Source organism: Bolinopsis microptera, chromosome 4, assembly GCF_026151205.1.
Source record: "Bolinopsis microptera isolate Bmic1 chromosome 4, MBARI_Bmic_1.0, whole genome shotgun sequence".
Lineage (NCBI taxonomy): Eukaryota > Metazoa > Ctenophora > Tentaculata > Lobata > Bolinopsidae > Bolinopsis > Bolinopsis microptera.
The window spans coordinates 15,866,571-15,888,834 of NC_087075.1; the positions used below are offsets into that span (position 1 = coordinate 15,866,571).

Genomic DNA, 22,264 nt, shown 5'->3' on the forward strand with positions numbered 1-22,264 from the left:
AAAAAATCCCCTGTCCCGTAGCATTAGGTTTAAAAAGTTGTCATCATTAAGATAAATTTTAGCACATTCAGAATTGCCCTGAGGAAATACTGTCTTCTGAGTAACTAACTGTCTGGAGTTCTCAACACCCCTTGAGAACACAGGTCACTTCCAGGTAACTTTTGGCTTACTTTCGAGTAACTTTTGGGTTACTTTCGAGTTACTCTTGAGTTACTTTTGAGTTACTTTTGAGTTACTTTCGGGTTACTTTCGAGTTACTTTTGAGTTGCTTTTGAGTTACTTTTGAGTTACTTTCGGGTCACTTCCGGGTAACTTTTGGCTTACTTTTGAGTTGCTTTCGAGTTACTCTTGAGTTACTTTTGAGTTACTTTTGAGTTACTTTTGAGTTGCTCTTGAGTTACTTTTGAGTTACTTTTGAGTTACTTTTGAGTTGCTTTTGGGTTACTTTCGAGTTCCAACAGGGTAACTTGTCAGTATGTTTGAGAGGTTCAGACTGAGGATTAGAATTGACAGCAGAGCTGAGAGTTGTATAGTCCTGAGAAGTTTACTAGGTGCATTTTACAATGAAAAAGCAATATCTGTGTCTTTAAAATGCAGGTTACAAATCTTTTAAAAACATGCAATAACAACTATAGATATAAAGTTTACAGTACAGGAATCAAATAAAAACCAAAGCGGTATGATGAAAAACATTGTCATAAACAATATACATAATTCACCCGTACAAATGTGTATACAATAGGTATAACTAGCAAAAGATTATATTTATCTTAGTTAAAAGTCTTTCTTTGGTTCAGTGCCTCGTCTGTGCTGATTCTGTCCAAGCTTGTTTTTTCTTACTGTTTAGTAGTAGAAGAGTTCAATAGCACCAAGGTAGTCCTTAATCCATTCTCCGAAGATGGTGTATTTTTGTCCAGCGTCGGTCAGTTTACCGCTTACACTTCGGCTGATATCAGCATCGAATCTGAAAAGAAATTACTTGAAAAGCCAATCAAGACTACCCTTTTGGTATAACAGTAAGATTCACCGAGTAAGAAATTAATCAGCAATAAAAAGCAGAGAATCTTAAACAAAGTTTAAACTCACTGGGGTCCCAGGAAATAGGTGATAGAGTATCTATCAAAGTCAACTTCAGCAACTCTGTGTCTGACTGAGGGCACCTTGTTGTCGATAAGGTCATCTACCAGCTTTCCGATGTTGACGATGAAGGAGTTTTCTCCGGTCACGGGAACGGCTCGGTACTGGTTCTTGTAGAGTACCTAAAACATTTCATCGTTTAAAAATTGAAATATGTTTCGGTTAGTGGCAGAAAGCTATAAAATATTAATTGAGTTTTCAACAAGATACAAGTATGTTAAAGCGCATATTCCAAATGTTGCGTTAGGAGTTAAATTGTTACCTCAAGACCATCGTTGTTGAAGGTGGAGAGGACGGTGACGGTAGAGTCAATGTGTTCCAGTTCTCTCAGGAGAGTTCCGTCAAAGTCAGAGTACATGTTGCTGTTGATCCTGCGAAAAATTTATTATCAGAAAGGATTGATAAATAATTGGTCATTTAAATTCAAGAAATAAAGGTTATTCTAAGGTTATTTAAAGATTCATAACGTGAGCGAATATACGTGACTCTAAAGTCTGACTAATGATTATTCGGCTGAAAGTACTGGACGAAGAAGAATGTTTCTTACTTTCTTCGGATGGGGTATTTCCTGAGTCCCATAGCGGAGAACTCGTCCTCAGAAAAGAGAGCAGGCAGATTGGGGTACTCCATGGCTCGGGCAATGCTCCTGATGAAAGCTCTTCCGACGTTCCTCCTGATTTCGAATCCAGCTTGGAAGGTCTCCTTGAATACTTTGTCGAAGGTGCAGTTTCCAGTCTCGGGCCACACGTTGGGTTCCTGGCAATCGTATCTGAGTTTCTCGAGGATGTCGTCACTCTCGAAGCTTGCAGCTCGGGTCTCGTGGGGTCCAATGTTGTAGAGGTTCTTGTATTGGAGGGTGTTCTCAACATCGTCAAGTCCGGGGCAGTATCCTTGATATTGGTTATTTAAGCGCCATATTCAAGAATTGCATCACCGATATTAGTAAAATTATAAATCTTAGATAAACCGTATGATAAATGAAAATCAACTATATGATCACCTCGATAAGCATTCTTGTTGGCGGGGTTGTGTCTCCTGATAGCAATCTCGTCCTTGACATCCTCATCCAGATCGTAGAACTGCTTCATGATGTCCTGTTCCAGAGAAGCGCTGTATTCAGGGACATCCACAACGTAGAAATATCCGTATTTCTTCATGGACTGGAGGAGGAAGGGGTCAATGTAGGAGTTGTCGTTGAGGAGGTCCAAGTATGGGATTCTGGCTACCCCATCGAACACACCCTCATTTTGTTCCGGCCACAGTCTGAAAGATATATAATTATCTTTGCAAGCTTCACTGGGGAGTAATTATCTTTGCAATCATGGAATCTTTTACAGTTACAGTTTGTAAGATAATCGCTGAAGAGTTATAAAGGTTCGTTCTTGTGAACCTATCATTTTGAAGAAGGAGCACTTACTTTTCCAAAAGATCGGGAAGTAAAGCTGTTGCAGGAGCAACCAAAAGTAAAACAACTGCGAACAGTTTCATAGCTAAAAGTAAAGCAACATGAAATCAAGTTAATCTTAGACCTAACTAGGTGACTACGAATATTTGAATTGACTGAATGGATGCACGATTTGTATGATGTGTTAATAAAATACCTTTTAAAGATAAAATTTATTAGTAATAAAGTTTTGAAATGAACTGATTTCGACGATCTGGTTCACATGGCCCATAACAGAGTAGTATGGGGTAGTATGGGGTAGTATGGGGTAGTATGGGGTAGTATGGGGTAGTATGGGGGGTAGTATGGGGTAGTTATGGGGTAGTATGGGGTTGTAGTATGGGGTAGTATGGGGTAGTATGGGTAGTATGGGGTAGTATGGGGTAGTAGGGGTAGTATGGGGTAGTATGGGGTAGTATGGGGTAGTAGGGGTAGATGGGGTAGTATGGGGTAGTATGGGGGTAGTATGTGGGTAGTATGGGTAGTATGGGGTAGTATGGGGTAGTATGGGGTAGTATGGGGTAGTATGGGGTAGTATGGGGTAGTATGGGGTAGTATGGGGTAGTATGGAGTAGTATGGGGTAGTACGGGGTAGTATGGGGTAGTATGGAGTAATATGGGGTAGTAACCATGGTAATAGTATGAAGAATGCGTGATTACTCAGTCACTTGATGTATTTCTCGTGTTTGCTGTATTTAGTATTATAAATAAATAAACAAATTCTAACATTTATTACATGCGACATTAAAATATACCCAACAAAGATGTACATTTAAGTCATTCAAGAAAGAGTTAGTCTGGAAATATCAGGATTATGCACTTCTTTATAGCTTTACTAGTTCAGAATTTATGGACAAATATTGGTATAAAATTACCAAAATTATGCACTTTTATAATCAGTTCAGACATTATAGACAAATATTAGGAATATTATCACAAGCTAGGTGGAAATAAAATTTATTTACGGCATTATAAAAAAATAATGGATTAAATCTCTAACAAGGAAACGTAAAGGGCGTCATTTAGAGATATAGAATGAGTTATGAACAAAGAGGTCAAACTGGACATTAGCTCGAGAGCAAAATAGGGACTTTTCCTCTCGAGAATTGTGAGGGTGACTGAACGGAGGAGTCTATTTAAATGTTTTTGTGGCATCATGTGATCATGTGGTTTTTACTCCAATTAGTGGTAAATCAGATATTAGAGATAAGGAAACCAGAATAGAACACGGTTTCAAGCTGTCACACGCTGCACTAAATTAAATCAAAAGTAGGCATGTTAAGTTGCAGTTATACTTGTTATACCAGACATGTTCGTAGCAAATAAGGTTTTAAATGCTTGATTCCATTTAGCTTGATATCGAAAACCACTGATATAAAAATGGGCGAGGATTGCTTGCGGAGGGACATGATAATATTTAACAGTGTTAGAAAGAGTCAGATAACGAATTTAAATGCTTAATAATCCAAGTCACAAACTCAATGCAATAAACTTTGTAATATTTTATGGCACTCGAATTTGCTAAAGGCAATGACTTACCCCAACCCCCTTGCTTCAGTACTTTTGCTGACTAAAATATAGAATAGTATTATACATTTTTGAAACAAATTTTTGACGCACAAATTAAGTTGACGTCCATAAAATTGACGTCAAAGTTACCTGAAAAACGACAAAAGTGGTGTGAACTCCAATTGTTTAACATTGTTGTATGTGAATTTATTGCGGGCTGTGACGTTCAATTTAATAAAAGCAAAATGACGATGGTAGACGAGTGTCTTGATAAAGATAAAGTTGGTAATCTGTCAGAGAACGGTTTCCTTAAAGCTTTCTGTAAAGAACACGTGTAGTCGTTGTAAGAACCCCCGGATCTGACGTTATCCAAGACCGGACCTTACCCTGATAGTACGCCCTGGACCGGCGTACATCGGTTGTCATGGTAACATCGGTTGCCATGGTTACCGAAACCCGACCTGCAGACGGCCAAACCAGCCAGGAGCTGAAGTGTCGATAATTAGGATCTCGCCAAGGATTCACCATTCAGTTGGGTGTTAAGATAACGACCCATACCACTATGGTAATTGGTCTGATAACGGACCAAGCGCGGCCCGCCCCGGTAACAACCAAAGAAGTGCCGCCGAGACTGTCGCCCTCAAGATACTGCTAGCGACCTGTGAACCACGTGTCACGTCGCATCACTTCTCTTGGGCCGATCCAGAGTACGTTACGTTTTTCCGCTCGTGACTTAAGATGGAAGTATCCGGAAGGACTTCACCACCTTGATGAACTCTGCCGACCTCTCTGGACCACACTATCGAGCGGCTGACGATGATACACAACTGTCGCAGTACTTCCCGGAGTATGATTGATTGATTGATTGATTGATTGAGGAGCACTACCCGAAGGCATTACTCGGCACTAACGCCTTAAAATCTTTAATTACAATCAAATATAAATATATGCACACAATGTATAAAGTATTAATAATGTATAAAATATGATTATGCTATTAGCAAATTTAAATAGTACTATTAAGAATTTTAAATAACTCTTATCTCTTGACATAAATTTAGAACAGCGACACAGGGTCTGAAGAATGCGCGGTGATATTTTTATCTTTTAAAAGTTGTAAATGACAGTGAAATTGCGCGGTGTCGATAGCATTGTAAAAAATGCTCGAAGATAGTCATATTTTGTTATGAGGTTAAAGTTTTGTTGCTCGTTATTATGATCAACGTATGTTGTACCAAATTATTTAAATTTCTAAAAGTACGAAATTTGAGTTGTCCCAGTCCTTGTCATCCGGTTTATGTGCTTGTGCAGTAAGCACATGCTTGTTGACTGTAGACTTGAATGAATTTAGGAATTTGTCTTGTAGGCAAGTGGTGACATATTTTATGTCCTTGTTAATAATGTTGACTGTTTGGTTATATAACTTAGGCCCAATGTAAGAAATGCTCTTGTCTGAATTACATAAACGGTTAAATGGTACTGCAAAGAACTCAGGTTCTCTTCTAGGTGCGTTTAAGTTTGAAACAGTGAACATTCTTATAATATTTGGTGGTGCAGTGTTAGAATAAACTTTGTGCATTAAGCATAATATACATTTAGCTATCACGTTCGGTAAAGCTAATACTTCTAGTTTATTGAAAATTTCCTTTGTGTGTGAAGGTGTGCTATTCAGATCTTTGTCATAAAAATAGCGGTGGTATTGGTTATCTGCAGCGCGAATGCCCTTTTTCTGGGCCGAGAAGACTCTTTTAACGGAGTTTAGCGATCTTGTTCCCCAAACTGTGCAGCAGTAGTACAAGTGAGACTGAACAAAGCTGTTGTATATCAACTTGAGTGCTTTGTTAGGTACTGAGCCTTTGAGTTTGTAGAGAATACCCGCATTTCTAGATACTTTAGTGGCTAAATGTCTAATGTGGTGGGCCCAATTTAGCTTAGTATCAATGATCACGCCAAGAAACTTTTCGTGATAACTTTGCTTTAGTCGCTCACCTCCCATGTAGATTTCTATATCCTTGGTTTTCTTATTTGTAAAGATCATATATTTAGTTTTGCTAGCATTTAATTTAAGCCCGTTATTAGTAGCCCAATCAATTATCAAAGTCAGAATCTCATTCACCAATGCATTAAGTTGTTCAAATGTATCTGTACTTATTATTAGGTTTGCGTCGTCAGCGAAATAAATATGTTTAGCTAAATTACTAATCTGAGGAAGGTCGTTGATGTAGATTATGAACAGAATTGGTCCGAGAATGGAGCCCTGTGGTACTCCGTAGTTAAGTTTGAGGTGAGAGGACTTGCAGTTGTTGACGCTCACGTATTGCTCTCTATCGGTTAGATATGAGTGAAACCAAGATAAAGCCAACCCCCGAACTCCATAGTGCTCAAGTTTTCTCAGAAGAATACTGCTGTCAACCATGTCAAAGGCCTTGCTGTAGTCCAATAGAAGCAGTGCTGTGACCTGCTTTTTTTCTAGTGCCCTGTGAATATGGTTTTGGGCTTCTAGTAAAGCATGTTCGCAGCTGTGCCCAGCCCGAAATCCGTATTGAGAGTCAAATAGGATTTTCTCTGTCTTTAAGTGATCTAATAGTCGCGCTTGCATAATTTTTTCAAAGATTTTTGAGAAACATGAGAGTAGTGAGATAGGTCGATAGTTTGAAACTTCAGCACGTGACCCACCTTTGTGAAGTGGAACTACTTTCGCGATTTTCAATTTATGAGGAAACTTCCCCTGATGTAGAGACGCAGAGACTAGGCAGCTAAGCACTGGTGCAAGTATATTGCTCACTTTTTTCAGGGGAAGTATACTCATATCAGAAGTCGACTTAATCTTCAAACCCTTAACTATTTCAATTATTTCTGATGCGGACGAATCTTCTAGATTCATGCTCCGCTGGCATTTGCTATCTTGAGTTTCTGTTACGATAGTCCTGCCCTCAGAGCATACGAGACCATTTTCTCTCTTAAGAGTCTCAGCTATATTGCAGAAATAGTCATTGAAGCTATTCGCAATTTGCTGAGAATCTGTTATCTCGCTCCCATTATAGTTAATTTTGTTTATCTTAATTTTGCCTTTTTTCTTTCTGTTTAACAAGTTATTAACCATTTGCCATTGTTTTCTGCTGTCGCTAGAATATTTTGTAAAGTACGCGTTGTAATATTTGTTTTTGGCCTTATCCACGTGTTTATTCACAAATTTCTTCATTTTCTTGTACCTAATATCATTTTCAGTGGTCGGGTTTGTGACAAAATCTTCATAAAATTTATTTTTGCGATCACATGCGCACCGTAACCATTCTTGGATCCACGGCTTTGTGTTTTTACGGCGGCCTGGTTTACTCTTTTTTGCCTTAATTGGGAAATTTCGGTCGTATAGTTCACTATATTTTTTATCGAAAGCCTCAAATTTTTCATCTACAGAATCATAGTTATTAACCAAGTTCCAGTCTACCGCAGAAATGTCGTTCTCGAACTTTTGGATACTGTCATCGTTTATTACTCGAGAAGACATTTCTGTTGTATCTTCTTGAAGTTTACAACTGAGCCTATTCTGATCAACCATGATTGTGACAAAAGTTGCCAAGTGGTCAGAGATTGACTCAGAAATTACTCCCGATTTTGTAACAGCGTGGCAATTATTGACGAAAATATGGTCAATGATTGTCGCACTGTGATCTGTGACTCTAGTTGGTCTAGATATCACAGGAGCGAACCCATGCTCTGCTAGAGTGTCCACATACTTAGTGACAGAGTCTATTCTCCCGTAATCTAGTAGGTCTATGTTAGTATCACCGGCCAGTATGATATTTTTGTTTCGATGTCTTGCTAAGTTACGGAGGAAAATTTTTAATTGTTCAAGGAAACCATTCAAATCCCCACTTGGAGAGCGATATATATTACAGATTAACGCGTTTTTGTGCCCTTTCAAGGTAAGTTCTGCAACCAAGAATTCTCCTATCTTAGGGTTATCGTGGCAACATAGAGCGCTCTTAACGTTTATGTCAGATAATTCACATAGTTTTTTGTTAACATATATAACTAATCCTCCACCACGATTTGACGCTCTGGCGGGAGTCTGAACATACGGTGGATAGAAACCGTCTAGTTCGAGCTCCTCTCCCTGAAAAGGCAAACATTCCGTGTTACAATTTGTTTCATTGAAGCAGAGAACGTCGTATTTTGTGTATTGATCTATATTCTCCCGAAATTCTTCAATGTTCCCATTAAGTGACCTAACGTTTAGCGAGAAAAGTTTTAATTCATACTCCTTCGTATTTTTTATTGCTTTCGCGGTATAGTATTTGCAGTTATTTAGAAGACTAGACGTTGTTTCCCATGGATTCAAATCAGCATCAGTATCATCACGATCACCTATTTGATTTGATAGGTGGTCGCGATTAAAGGGGTTAAACCTAATAGTGTTACTGAAATTTATCATGTGAAGCTGTCTAATGGAGACATCATATGCTGGGAAAATTTTTCTCAAGCATTCTTTGCAGCCTGTTGAGCCAGCAGAACATCTTGTGTGGGATAGGTTGTCACAGTAGCAACATTTGGTCATTTGTCTTACATTCCCAATTTTTGTGCAAGTGTGACATTTTTCTCGTTTATTGGAGACTGGGATTTGTATAGGCCGTGATGGTAATAGAGGCATGACGGCGCCCACTGGAAGAATTTCTGAAATGCAGCTGTAGCAAGACCATTCTCCAGTAAGTTCAGTTATGTCGCTAGGTGTTAGGTGAGCACATTTTGGGTGATATGTCATATAACAGATACTACAAGTGATGCTTATCTTGTGTGAGACTAGGCGCTTTGTACAGGCCTTACAGCTATTTTTACTACTTCGGATAACTACCATTTTTTGGCTGTAAATGATACTCTTGTTTAAATGTAGATATAGGTTTGCTACTGTATATTAATATATAATAAAGTACACGGAAAAACAGTTACTGAAAGTATCTACTCCAGATGAGTGAGCCAAGAAAATGGGGCCAGGGAAGAGTGAGAAAACGTGCGAGGTTTTGTGAACACTCTGTCCGGGTCCCTAACTTCAGCTCCTGACTAGAGAAATCAATTCAGTTAAGTGTTATTCTGTGGGAATAAGTTTAAAAAGTTAATTGAAGTATGTGAAATGTGAATGTGACTTGTATTCTGTATTTGTAACTTGTAAGTGTATGTACTTAGTGGTCTGATTACGTGATTCAAATTAGTAAAGATAAGATTTCGATTAGCCGTAAGCTGGTGCAGACAAGACATGGTTCGTATACTGTACGATTCTTAGTAGATTAATAAGTATGTCCAAATTTTCGATGTAGTATGTTTGTATATTGTATTGCTGTTCTAAGGTCTGCCCAATGAAGAAACATACTCCCGTCTTAGCGGCCAGTGTTTTCGAATTAAGTAGCTGCGCCCCATAAATTCTTTGACACAGGTAGCAAGAGAGCGAGCTATCTCTCTCTTGGACAGTACTGTTAGGTGGATTCCGTTTCCATCAGGATCTACAATGACCTCTCTTCTCTGGTATAAAACAGTACAAATATGGTGCGAGTCAAAGAACCATAGCTTGGACACTCTATTGCTTAGTTCAAAAATAAAACTGTTAAAAAGCTTAACCTCTTCATTAAGCCACGAGAAACGTGTGAGAACTAAAGAATTAAATATAAAAGTCGTGTTAGCCACCACGTCGAACCTTGTCGGATTCTACGCCTCTAAGCTTCACCAGAGATCTAACGACCACCGGAGTGAGTACTCCTAGAAGGCTTTAGGATTAGAACTTACGTTAAATTATTATGACGATATTACGATTATATATATCCATTGCTTGGTATAATTACCTTGATGTCAGAAGCTATATTCTGGCCCCTTAAATAGGCGTACCTTACTGGTGTTATTATATAAATCAGTGACAACAAGGGTCACCAGCCAGGAGCAATCCTGTGCTGCAAATTGTCATTGAAATTACGTTAAAATAACAACACTACTAATACGGAATGATGCCGTGTCTCTCGGAGGCTTTCGAGTGCCACTAAATTAGTGGAACGTTACGAACCCGAGACCCTGGTGGAACCTGAAGGAGGACATGATGCAGGTAAGTATTGACCCGCTTGCCCGGGCTATCCAGGTTTGATCATGTTTGGGAGCTATAGGAAAGCTTCTATGGAGCCTTAAATAAACTCTCCGCCCTAGGTTGTTTGACGTATTATTCCAGGCCACCTTTTGTAGTTCACAGCCAGTTTAACGACGGCTGGGCTCTTACAAATTGGACCCAGATATACGGGACTCGAATAGCTTATGATTGACAGGCATTATTTGATCCGTATACAATATTCATGCTAAAAGCAACGTTACGCACTGTGGGATATTATCAGTCGACATGGACAGTAGTTACCAGTCGAGCCATCGTAGGCATTTTATTAAGACACAGGCGTTGTAAAATTAGCCGACTCTAACATTATTTCCCCCTCATATATTGGATTGACGTGGACGGAACCAACCAAAGAAGTACCATGCCGAGGAGGATACGAGAAGCACGAATCGAATCAGTACACTCCAAACGCCGACAGTAGATGTCTCTTTAAAGAACACGACCGACGCCAAGGATACCCCTGTCCGATGAACCAGTGAGGAAACAGGTCAGTGTGCTTGAAATATTCGGCTGATGAAAAATAACGATCCCAGTTTATGGATTATTAATGAGTAAATGGTTTGGCCGACCAAAGCTAGGATAATGGTTACTTTTCGTTAAATTATTAAATATGTACATGAGACACTTTTGAAAGAAGTTCATTTAACAGAATAATCACGAATTGTGATTTCGAGCCACAGCTTTGAAGTTAAATTAAATTATTAAAAACGTCGAGGTTAGTTGCCAGCCACAGCAACTGGACGTCAGTGAGATAATGAAAGTAATGTTTGACCGTTCTTCGGCGAAGGATGGAGATGCGTCCCCTATATTTTGCTAACTAAGATCATGTACACTCACTATAACGTTACTTTGGTTACCTACACGCTCACGTCTCACGAACTCAAAAACCCCACGACATTCGCTGTAACCAGAGTAACGAGAATTGGGTTAGTTTACTTAAAGAGCGTCTAGATATTATCTGGTTGTCATGCCAACTCTGGCTGAAGTGTTGTATGCGTGCAGCACTCCAGCTTCGAGAGGCGATACAAATTCCACGCTCCACCATCACTTTAGATATGGAGATTACCAAAAACTGGCCTCAAATGACACCAGCTAGTTGATGGAAGCTAATAATTTTGCCACTCACAAAGGGGGGGAATGACCCTAATGGTCACCATATCATCATCAACGCAACTAATTATTTTTATCAACGCGTAAAAACAACTCTGCGTCGTATACGTCGTTCAGTACTTACAAGTAGACACGTTCTAAGGAGTCGATGAACACTTCGAAAAGAGAGGGAAGCACTAGGTGGATTAGAATAACCACCATCTCCTAGTATTAAGTTTGAAATCACTCGTAGCTTATGATACCGTAAAATTGTACGGTACCCAGACCATTAAGACTAGTATAAGTGTAAGCCACAATTGAAGTGTATTACCAGTAATAAGTATTTACCATAAACGGGCCCCCAATCACAGTAGAAGTGTTGCTCGACATGGTAGATTATAGTGTAGAAAAGGTGGGTGGTTGTTGTCGTTGTTGTAATTACGTATATCTAGTAGTAAATTCGCCACCTCCGTTTAGAAACCGGGGCCGCCGGGGCTGCAATGTATCGCGGTTTTTGTAGTATAAAATTCAATTTCTGTAAGTTGACTTTCGCCCCCCCAACTTCCACATAAATCAATTTATTCCTGCACTCCTCCTGGGTTCTACTTTCAGGGTTCCTACTTTCAGATCCCTAAACTATCCCCACGACAGGTAAGAGCATGACTGTTGTCGTAATTATTTAATATCCACGATTCAAATAACGGAGTAGTCCGCTACGTATTAGCTTAATTTTTAATACTTTCAACAGTACTATATAAGTATAACAAATAACTTGGGCCTGAAGATGTCGTTGGCGCCGTAAATGTGCCTGCATTCCTGGCTCCCTGTTTTGTGGTCCTTGTCCCTTCCGGCCGGATGTTGTCCAGCTATCGGCATATCCACCATTGTACCAGTAATAAGTAGTAGTAGTAAACTGCCCTATGCCTCATTTAATACTTGTAAATAAATCGAGTAAAATGCTCCTAACTAAAAGATGGTACTGCAAACACCGGTGAGCCGTACCAACCATGACGTAATGATTAAACCACACGACGTAACCACATACCCACGAGACCACGAAGTAGGTCAACCCTTCGAACCATCAGTTGTTAACGAGCATCCCCTAATCGTATGTCATTGTTAATTGCAGGGAGAATACCCGAAATGACCTACCGAGGCTTGATAGTCAATCAAGTTGATTAAGCAATTAACACGCTTAGCGAAACCACCTTAAGATTATCATGTGATTTTAGACCACCTCCTATATGAAAGATACCATTTAGTCGCCCTATTTAATAAAACATGTGCAATGGAACGCATATTAACTTAGTGCTTCCAGTGCAGTTGTGCAATTGTTTAGCGTCTGGTTTTGATCTTTTTGATGGTAAAAAGGAATTAACACCCTAGCAACGTAAGTATTTTAAGAATTGTTGGTTTCGAACACCCATCCCAGACTATTGACGGGGCCTTCGGAATGTCGTTTAATTAGGTCGTTCTTGTAACAGTTAAGTTTCAAACTAGTGAGACTGGCCACTCAGTTAGCGATGGTCACGTGTCTTTCGGGAGCTGGGTTCCAATGAAATTCACACATTTATGAAATCTCACACAGTCTGACGGTTACTCCTGTTACCACAGTTACCGGCATTTTATCGGTTCCACCCGACTAACTTTCCACGATCATCATACTAATTCCGCAGGTCGTTCTCACTCTAAACATACCGCACAAACGACCCTCGTACCACACACAAGATCGAACACCACCCCACACTATCGTGGCAGCTGCCGCGACGCCCCTAACCATTTTGGCAATATAAGACAGGACTGTTAATTGCGCAACATAAGTTTAGTTGACGTATTACGATAAGTATCATGACGTAATACTGTACCTGATAAATGCTACGACGTACTCAATTGTAGTTTAACATCTTTAATTCTTGATGTAAGGGTTGTTTTTTTATTATTTTTAAAATGTACATGTAAGGGGATACAGTTTTAATCCCGAATTGCTGAAATAGTACTTGTTTTATACCACTTTAAATTTCTTAATTCGAACTTATAACTTATGTTTGGTAGGCCACCTCACGTGTATTATTATATTACGTCCCAAAAATTGTTGATGTTACTCCACTGGGAGAGCGGTACTGTAGAGAAAGTTAATCATGCCGTCAAGTTGAAGAGAAGAATGATGAAGAGTTGAGACGCATGAAGCGTAAGTATGCTGGCAGGGGCCCCGTGATTAGAATAAAGTTGAAGTGTAAGTGGGTAAGTGTGTGAGTGTAGAGAAAGTAAGTAAGTAGAACCGTGCTGGATTGTAACCGTATGAGTAAGCTGCTGTTCTGTGCGAAATAAGGTTAACCCGCTGGATTTTATATTTAGTGTTATTGACCAGAGAATAGTGCCTGAAAAGTAAGAGAATCGAAACAGCACGTGACTCATGAGTCTGAGTGGTGAATGTGTGATATGTAAGTATTAAGTAATGATAGCAGAAGATATGACAAATGATGTTATATAGTATAAGAAGTTATGCCAGCTGGGCCCCAGATTATATGAGAATGAAAATGATAGTGTAGAGTGATGGTGTAGAGATCTCACGCGAAGTAGAAGTTATATATTCCTGCAGATGCCGACAATGGTCGATGCCGCAAAAAGGGCGAAGGTGAGTCAGTTTCGTAAAATAAATAGGATTAAAATAAGTGTACTAATTAGGCATCGACTGGCTCACGTGAGTATGTCGTGTGATGAATGTGTGAAATGTGAGAATTGATAAGCGCTATATAAGTATAAATTTGTATTCCTGCAGATTTTACGGCCGAGTATTGCCGATTCCGCCAATTTAGAAATCAGTACAAATGTGAGTTACTGGGCGAAGAAGGACCAGGTTAAGTAAGCATACGTTAAGGAACTGATAGTAGGATAGCCACCTATGTACACTAGGTGATGACTGGTGCCTTGTTAAGAATATAATGTGACGGCACTTTCAATGAATGCAAGTGTGAGTAGTATGGTTAGATAAGAAGCATAACTCCGCTCTCCCTCAAATTTTAATGTAAACTTTTGTCACTATAAGTGCTATTATATTATATTGTGGCTAAAGGAAAAGAAATTTTTAACACTCAAATTAACCCTCTTCCTATCAGAACATGTCAACCCAAAGTTCAACCTCAACAATGAGCATGGACGCGAAGCACGCCATTAAAAAATTAACCAGTATTCCCTCAGAAATGGCCGATGATCAAGCCCCTATGCGTCCGGCTGCAGCCGCCGCCGCTAACCCGCCGAGACTCCACCCAATGTTCGTACGAGCACCGCCGCAGTTCAAAAGTGGCATGGATCTCGAACTCTACCTCCAACGTTTTCGTGCATACGCCCGATCCATCAATTGCCCCGCTGACGAACAGGCTGACCTCCTCATCAGCCTGTTGGAGGACAAGGCCCTAGAAGGGATTTCTCGGACCGTACAAGACGCAGCTGGTGATATCGACGACATTATTGCCCAACTCCGACGATCTGAAGGGTGGAATAGAAACAGCGAGCGATACGTCACGGAACTGAGGAACCGGAAAAGACTTCGCACTGAAGGAATTTGGGGGTACCACCTGGAACTGTTCAAGTTATCCAACAAGGCGTACCCCAACGACCCAGCAATGAGAAGAGGATCACTTCGCGAGTCCTTCATAGCGAATATAAACGACGCGTACCTGGCGTCACGGCTACGAGAGCTACAGGAGCTTGACATGGAGCAATTGCTAGACGCCGCCATTATGTTACACGGCTGTCAAGCTGCCTCATTCAAAACAGCAAACACCGTCACGTCCGAAGACGACGTAACCAATCAACCACCACGTGATGAACTAGGACAACGAATGGACAACTTGTCACTTAGATTGGACCAACTTGCGATAAACCAAGTTGCCAGCAATCGAGCACCAGGTGGCCAACACGACGGCACGGGAGGTCCAACCAGTCATCAGGACGGGTACCACTACGACGGTCCACAACATTCATTCCCTAACCCTCCAGTACCCAATAACCAATCTAACTCTCAACCACGAGACGGTTCTTGGATATTTGTCCCTAACGACCAAATGGACTACAATTCCCACCGATTCCACCAGAATTAAACAAATCCACGGTAACCTACGTGTCCCAGCAACCAGGACCATTGACACGCTCAGCCAGCCACGTATCACTGGTGGTAGCCGCGGAACCGACAACCGTCGCACCCTACCGGAATATTTACCCGGAAACTCCGACGGGTCTCTAAACAAACAGGACTAAGTATCAACGGTAAACAGGTGACGTATCGTGTAAACAACTACATTATTTTTAATCAATTATATCGATTTAACCCACTTTACAAATTTACCAAATTGGAAGTTTTTTTAACATTTTTAAATAAGTATTTTAACTCTGGCGTATTCTGATTGCTCTGCCCTACAATCCACTTTTCATACAGTATACCTTCTTTTAGATCGCTACGCTAGCATAAATAACCATATACTAACACTCAATTCCCTTCAGAACGCTGACACGCCACCTAACATGGACTCAACACAACCAGACGTACAACGCCGGAGAGTGAATTTCGTCAAGGACGCTGGTTCACAGAAGACACCTGATAAACCATTAAACCCTTTTCTTGACGAACAATGACTAACGTATTTTGCCGTGAGAATAAGAAAAGAACGGTTTTAAATTTTATTTTGGAGTTTAAACCTATTCTTAACTATAAGTACCACTATTCATTGTTGCATAACAAAAACACTAGAAGTGTATTGCCTACGATAACTATGTACGTTGATTTAACTAAACCAGACTACTAAGTTCAATTATTGTGAAATATTACGCATTTTTTTTTTTTTTTTTTTTAGAGAGGCTGGGCCAAGATAGCCCACGAGAGGATAGCATTGAGATGCTCTGCCTACCTCTGGGGTGTGGCAACCTTGGGGAAGGTTACCGGTGAGATCAGAGTGATTGGTGGAGGATGGTGTAAGATGTTATATGAGTCAAAATGATACGCTTAAATGCCAGCTGGGTTTGGAAAAGTAAAACGAGACGAGACAGCATATAATGAGATAATACTTTAAGTCACCCCGGTCTGATCCAGCTCTTCCGGCACAATTAAGCGTTTGGTGCGGTTTGCGAAATTGACAATTGTGGTGATGTGTTGGTTGTCGAATATGTCATTGACAGAGAGGTAGTAGTCTTGGAAATATTGACCTCTAATTTGGGCAATAGCCGGACACTGTCCAAGGAAGTGTGAGACAGTTTCCTCTCCGTCCCCGCACATAGGACAAGCACTGGTGTTTGATTTGCAAATGGTGTGAAGGTGTTTATTTAGGCCGCAGTGACCCGTGATGAGGTGAACTGCAGTTCTGTAATCCTGTCTGTTGTTGCTGAGTGTAGTGTTGAGGTTTTTGATGATTTTGGCATGCTTGTGGCCGAGTGTCAGTTTGGTGTGTCTGGGACCGTCAGTTACCCAAGTTTCCTGATTCAGTCTGTTGACTTTGTTGTCGATTTGACGTTTGATGTAGGATTGTGGAATTGGACACTTCAAAGTGGATTCACTGATAGTGCCAAGCTTGGCCAGCTCATCTGCTTTTTCGTTCCCCCACAATCCGATGTGTGCTGCAATCCATCGTATATCTAGCGTGTTGTTGGATCCGAGTGAATTAAGAGAGTCGTAACAGTCTCTTGTAGTTCTACTCCGCGTTGAAAGTGCGGAGAGAGCTTGAATAGATGATAGACTGTCAGACCATATGATGATGTGTGTGTTGGTATATGTAGATAGATATTTGCAAGCTTCAATGATAGCGGTGAGCTCTGTTTGGTAAACAGTGCAATAATCAGGGAGCTTGAATGATCTTTCTTCAAGGGTGGTGTTATTGTTGTCAGTTGTGATGATATAGCCAGCCCCGCATCCTGAGTCTGTGAGTGACCCGTCAGTGTAGCAGGTGATTGTTTCACTGGTAATGTTGTCTATGGTGTTTTGAAGTGAATTTCTATATTCAGTGTTATCGGCTCCAGGAGTTGTGACGGTGAAGTGCCGTCCCAGCATCATGGTTGGTGTTGTTAGGTCTCTCGTTGCTCTAGGTGGAATAATGAGATCTGCCATGAATTGTTTGTTGATAGTGGTATGATTTTTGATAGTTCCCTTCCTGAAGGCGATAGTTTCAAGAGTGAGGCTGCCATAAGCTTGTAGCCTGGCCGCACCCTTTGCTGCTTCGCCTTGCAGGAACAGTATGATGTCAGAAGTGTCGGTGAGGTGATTCAATGCGATAAAAGGTGTGCTTGGCATGGCACCAGACATCATTCTGAGTGCCAATGCCTGAACACGTTTGAGTTTCTTCGCGTTATAGTCCGTTTGAGTGGCCCTGATCCATATACTACAGCAGTAGGATAGGATTGGACGGATGACAGCCGTGTACATCCATTTGCATGTTTTGGGGCTCATACCCCATGTGGGGCCGACAGCTCTTCGACATTGCATGAGGGATGCCGTGGCTTTTTTGGTGGTGTTGATGATATGTTCATTGAAGTTGAGTTTGCTGTCCAAGGTCACTCCTAGAAATTTAGCAGACTTGGAAAGACCTATAATGTTGTTGCCAACTGTTATAGGTCTTAGAGTCCACTTACTATTCCAGGTAAACATGACTATCTGAGTTTTAAGGGCGCTAATAGATAGCTCTTTGGTTCTGCACCAATTTTCTATCGTTTTAATAGTTTTGCATGTTCGGTCCCAGATGATGTCTAAATCATCCCCTTCCGCTAGAGACAACAGATCATCCGCAAAGGCTTGCAGGTAACCCGGGATGTCTTTTGCGGTAAAGGAAAGGAGATCGTCGACTACCAGGTTCCAGAGAAAAGGAGAGAGAATGCCTCCTTGGGGGCAACCTCGCCTGATCCGTACTCTTCTCGACTTATCCTTATGATTTAGTGTGATGAATCGATTGGTTACCATGTTGATGATCCACTGTGCTGTAGCCAAGTCCACTTTCGTAGCCTTGACTGCTTCAGAGATAGCCTTGAACGAGACATTGTCGAAGGCGCCCTCTATATCTAGAAAGACACCTAGGACATATCCTTTCTTGGCTATTCTGCGCTCAATGGTGTGAGTAACTTTATGAAGTGCCGCTTCTGTGGAGCAGCCCTTCTTAAAGCCGAATTGTCGTTTGTTGATATCATTAGCTATGTTGAGGTCATGTTGCATATGCCATAAGATCACTTTCTCCTGCAACTTTAACATCACAGGCGAAAGAGTGATCGTTCGAAATGACTTAGCTTTGTTGTAGTCGGTTTTTCCAGGCTTAGGGAGAAAGATTCCAAGAGAGTCCCTCCACAAAGTTGGGATGTGTTGCGTTTCATGGTTTTTTGTCATAATGTTTTTTGTTATGTCTTTGATATGAGCCCAGGCTTTCTGGAATATGATAGGTTTTAGAGTGTCAGGTCCTGCAGCCTTCAAGGGATCGAAGGATAGGAGAGCCTTTTCGATTCTTTCAGGGCTGTAGATTTTGTCTAGTAAGTCTGTGGAGATGGGTAAGGGGCAGAGAGGCGGAACTGGCGGATCAGTAACACTCTCCTTGAAGTGGGTTTGTGTCATGACCTCCAGTGTCTCCTCTGCGTTTTTGGTGAGTTCGCCATTTGGTTTATAAACGGCTTCAAGTTTGTTATTGGTGTCATTACAGGTTTTCAGAATCTTGTTCATCCTTCCAGATTCCTTAACCGATTCTGTGTCTGCGCAGAATTTCCGCCACGCATTGCGCTGGGAGTTGGACAGGATCTTGTTGTATTGCTTGTTGCTTTCTCTAAGAGCGAGCCACGAAGCATCAGTTTTGATTCGACGAGCTGTGATGAGTTTGCGTCTTATACCCCTCTGTGCTTCCTCAACTTCTCGAGTTAGCCAGGGTGGTTTTCTGACAGCGCTGGAGATGTAAGTAATGGGACATGCCTCCTCGAAGGCCGCTCTGAGAGCAGTATTAATGGTGTTAACTTTGTGATCAATGTCGTGTGGTGTGTTAACGCAGGTGTTGTGGAGATCATTGTTGTTGTAAAGAATCTCGTCAAATTTCGCCCAGTCAGTGTTCTTGACTAGGCGTATTTGTCTTGGTTCTTTTTTGGGACCAGAAGTAATGTCGAACATGATATATCTGTGATCGGAGTTTGAGTAAAGATCACTAACGTGCCAGTTACTGATCAGTTCAGCCCCCATTTGGTTGGTAATAGTGAGGTCAATGATGGAATTATGACCTCGTGAGTTGAGGAATGTTGGAGTTGAACCTTTGTTGGAACAGGAGAGCCCTAGCGACGAGAGGAAATCAAGTAGTTCCTCTCCTCTTCTATTGCACAACCTGTTACCCCAAAGAGTGTGTTGGGAGTTGGTGTCAGAGCCTATTATGAGTGGTATTTTATTGTCTATAGCGTATTTGGCTAGAGGTGTGGTTTCGTGGGATGGAGCTGGTCCATTAATATCCATGTACGAAGCTGCCAGAATTACTTCTGTCGAGCTAAGTTGAATCTTAATAGCAACTTGATCCGGGGTTGTGAATTGCGATAGTTCCCAACTTTTTTCAGCTAGGTTTTTGTGTATTACTATGGCGGCACGGGGCCTAATGTCCCCAACTTTGTAATAATACTCGGTTAGTTCTTTGCTTATTGGTGGAATTAGGTGTTTGTTATTAGTGTATGGTTCAGTCGCTAGTACAATAGGATTTTTCCTGCCATGAGTGTTCACCAGCAGGGTTTTCCAAGCGTTGTACTTGCGTTTAAGGTTGATTTGAGTAACAGAGTAATATTCATGATGAGTTTTACCTGTTTTTTTGGTATTGGGGACGTGGCGTGCAGCACCTGCAGTTACCCTCACCGGTCGGGTACTAGGACCTTTTGGATTGGGCACTGTGTCGGGGGGCTGGTCGAAGTCGAATAGCAGCAGCCAGCGTCTCCGGGAGAAAACTGTGTTTCTCTAAGAATGTCTCACCCGGAGGTGAGACATCCACCCAGATCCGCTGCCTCTGTTTAAACTCCGTCGACGGGCCCCCACCTTCATGTAGCTGCACAGCCACTGCCTCCCAGATGTTGGTGATCTGTATCCTATTCCACGGTGGGGTAGGATTGAGAGATAATGAGTTATTGTGTATATGGGAGATTATGTGCGCGTTCCCGCGCAATGTTGTTGAAATAGGTCCTTTAATCACAATAATGTCTGATGTTAAGCGTAAATCAGAAAACCTGATCCGCTCTGCGAAAATCAATGTCTCATCCGTGTTAGGCAGTTGATACATCTCATTACCGCTATCAGTCATGATTGTTTTGTAAATCTGGAGTTGTAGTATAGGGTTAATCGTGGTGGACTCCTTGGTGGTTGCTGAACGAGCACAGCCCCGATTGAAACCAGCACCCTCGCAGCAAGGCTGTGAAGCCTGCGCAAGTGTGCCAATCCCACACGAGGCCGGCTCAGTCCCGCCTCCTCCACTGGTAATCCGGTGTTGTAGTGTAGGTGTAGTAGTGGTGGATTCCTTGGTGGTTGCTGAACGAGCACAGCCCCGATAGGAACCAGCACCATCGCAGCAAGGCTGTGAAGCCTGCGCAAGTGTGCCAATCCCACACGAGGCCGGCTCAGTCCCGCCTCCTCCACTGGTAATCCGGTGTTGTAGTGTAGGTGTAGTAGTGGTGGATTCCTTGGTGGTTGCTGAACGAGCACAGCCCCGATAGGAACCAGCACCATCGCAGCAAGGCTGTGAAGCCTGCGCAAGTGTGCCAATCCCACACGAGGCCAGCTCAGTCCTGCCTCCTCCACTGGTAATCCGGTGTTGTAGTCCAAGTGTATTAGTGAGAGTTTTAACACTTTCTGCGTATCGTAGAAAGATGTTTGTTTTACTACCGCGACAGTAATGATATGCCGCTAATAAGGTAAAGGTAAAACGGGTGCTAATGATCGGTATTAAGGGCCCGACCTTGAAGTACACACCCTGAACTTCTAAAACCCTATATGCTCAGGTGTGAGTGAAGGCTGTGAGAGCTCCAAAAGAAAAAGGGATCAAATGAGGTAAAGGAAGACGGTTGGCACGTGCGACCTACGTTCAGTTTTGCTCAGCTGAACAGTACAGCTTAGTCTCGGCTGGTCTTGTGATGCCGATTAAGCCCCCTTACCACGGCAAGGTCATTTGCTTTGGATAAAGCACCATTACCAATCACTATAGGTGAGAGAAACAGGATAGGATTGGGTCCTGGGCAGTAACTCCAGAGCAAATGGGCAGAGTCATAAGTGGTGCTCTAGTGCTCAGGATTGACTCTGCCGCTGTACTTTAAATCAATAAGTACCTACACGTGTGACAGACGCCCCAGCCGACAAGCCCCCTGACGCGATGCATGCGAGCCCAGAACAGAGTGCCTACACCCAGTGGCACGCCATGCTAAGACAACGCCGCCAGCTATCGACCCGGATGCTATCCCCACGAGCTACCTAGCGACTTTCGTCGCTTGGGTGCTCAATGTGGACTGCCTCCGTTACGACCACCAGCTTCGCCACTCAGCCCAGCGGTCCCCTGGCTTCAGCCATCCACCCCAGTCTCAGCACACACCACACTGGGAACCACCAACCAGCACATCCAGACCCACATGCCAGGCCTCATCAAAGCTACCTGGTCTTTTGCCCGGAACCAGACAAAAGGGGGAAATATTACGCATGCCCCAATTTATATCACCGCCGCTCCTTATAGAGGGCCACTTTTAATTTATATCACTGCCGCTCCTTATAGAGGGCCACTTTTAATTGACTTTTATTTAACTAGGGGTAATTTACAGCATGCCGTAAATTAACTTACACAGCCTTCTAGTCCGCGTAGGAAAAACCGGAACTACGAACCCTTACAGCCGACAGTGATGAAAGTTCGACAACGACAGCAGAACAACCGATGCTCAACGGAGATGTACCCCCAAATAATTGACGTGGGCGTCAACTTAAAGAA

General features: G+C 42.0%; 1 protein-coding gene across 2 annotated transcripts in view; it reads right to left on the reverse strand.

The window, feature by feature from the left end:
• Positions 1-579: 579 nt before the first annotated feature.
• Positions 580-22,264, reverse strand: part of LOC134814254 (isopenicillin N synthase-like) — a 36,564-nt gene continuing 14,879 nt past the window's right edge. The window contains exons 1-7 of one of the 2 annotated variants that reach the window (XM_063822336.1): positions 5,326-5,335; positions 2,555-2,629; positions 2,138-2,400; positions 1,685-2,027; positions 1,400-1,508; positions 1,087-1,259; positions 580-964 (exon numbers count right to left, since the gene is read on the reverse strand). In XM_063822336.1, the coding sequence (XP_063678406.1) occupies positions 844-964; positions 1,087-1,259; positions 1,400-1,508; positions 1,685-2,027; positions 2,138-2,400; positions 2,555-2,625 (1,080 nt within the window). In that variant the 5' untranslated portion in view covers positions 2,626-2,629; positions 5,326-5,335 and the 3' untranslated portion in view covers positions 580-843. Of the gene's footprint in view, positions 965-1,086; positions 1,260-1,399; positions 1,509-1,684; positions 2,028-2,137; positions 2,401-2,554; positions 2,630-5,325; positions 5,336-22,264 lie in introns of those variants that run through there. The other variant, XM_063822337.1, reaches the window with a different exon arrangement.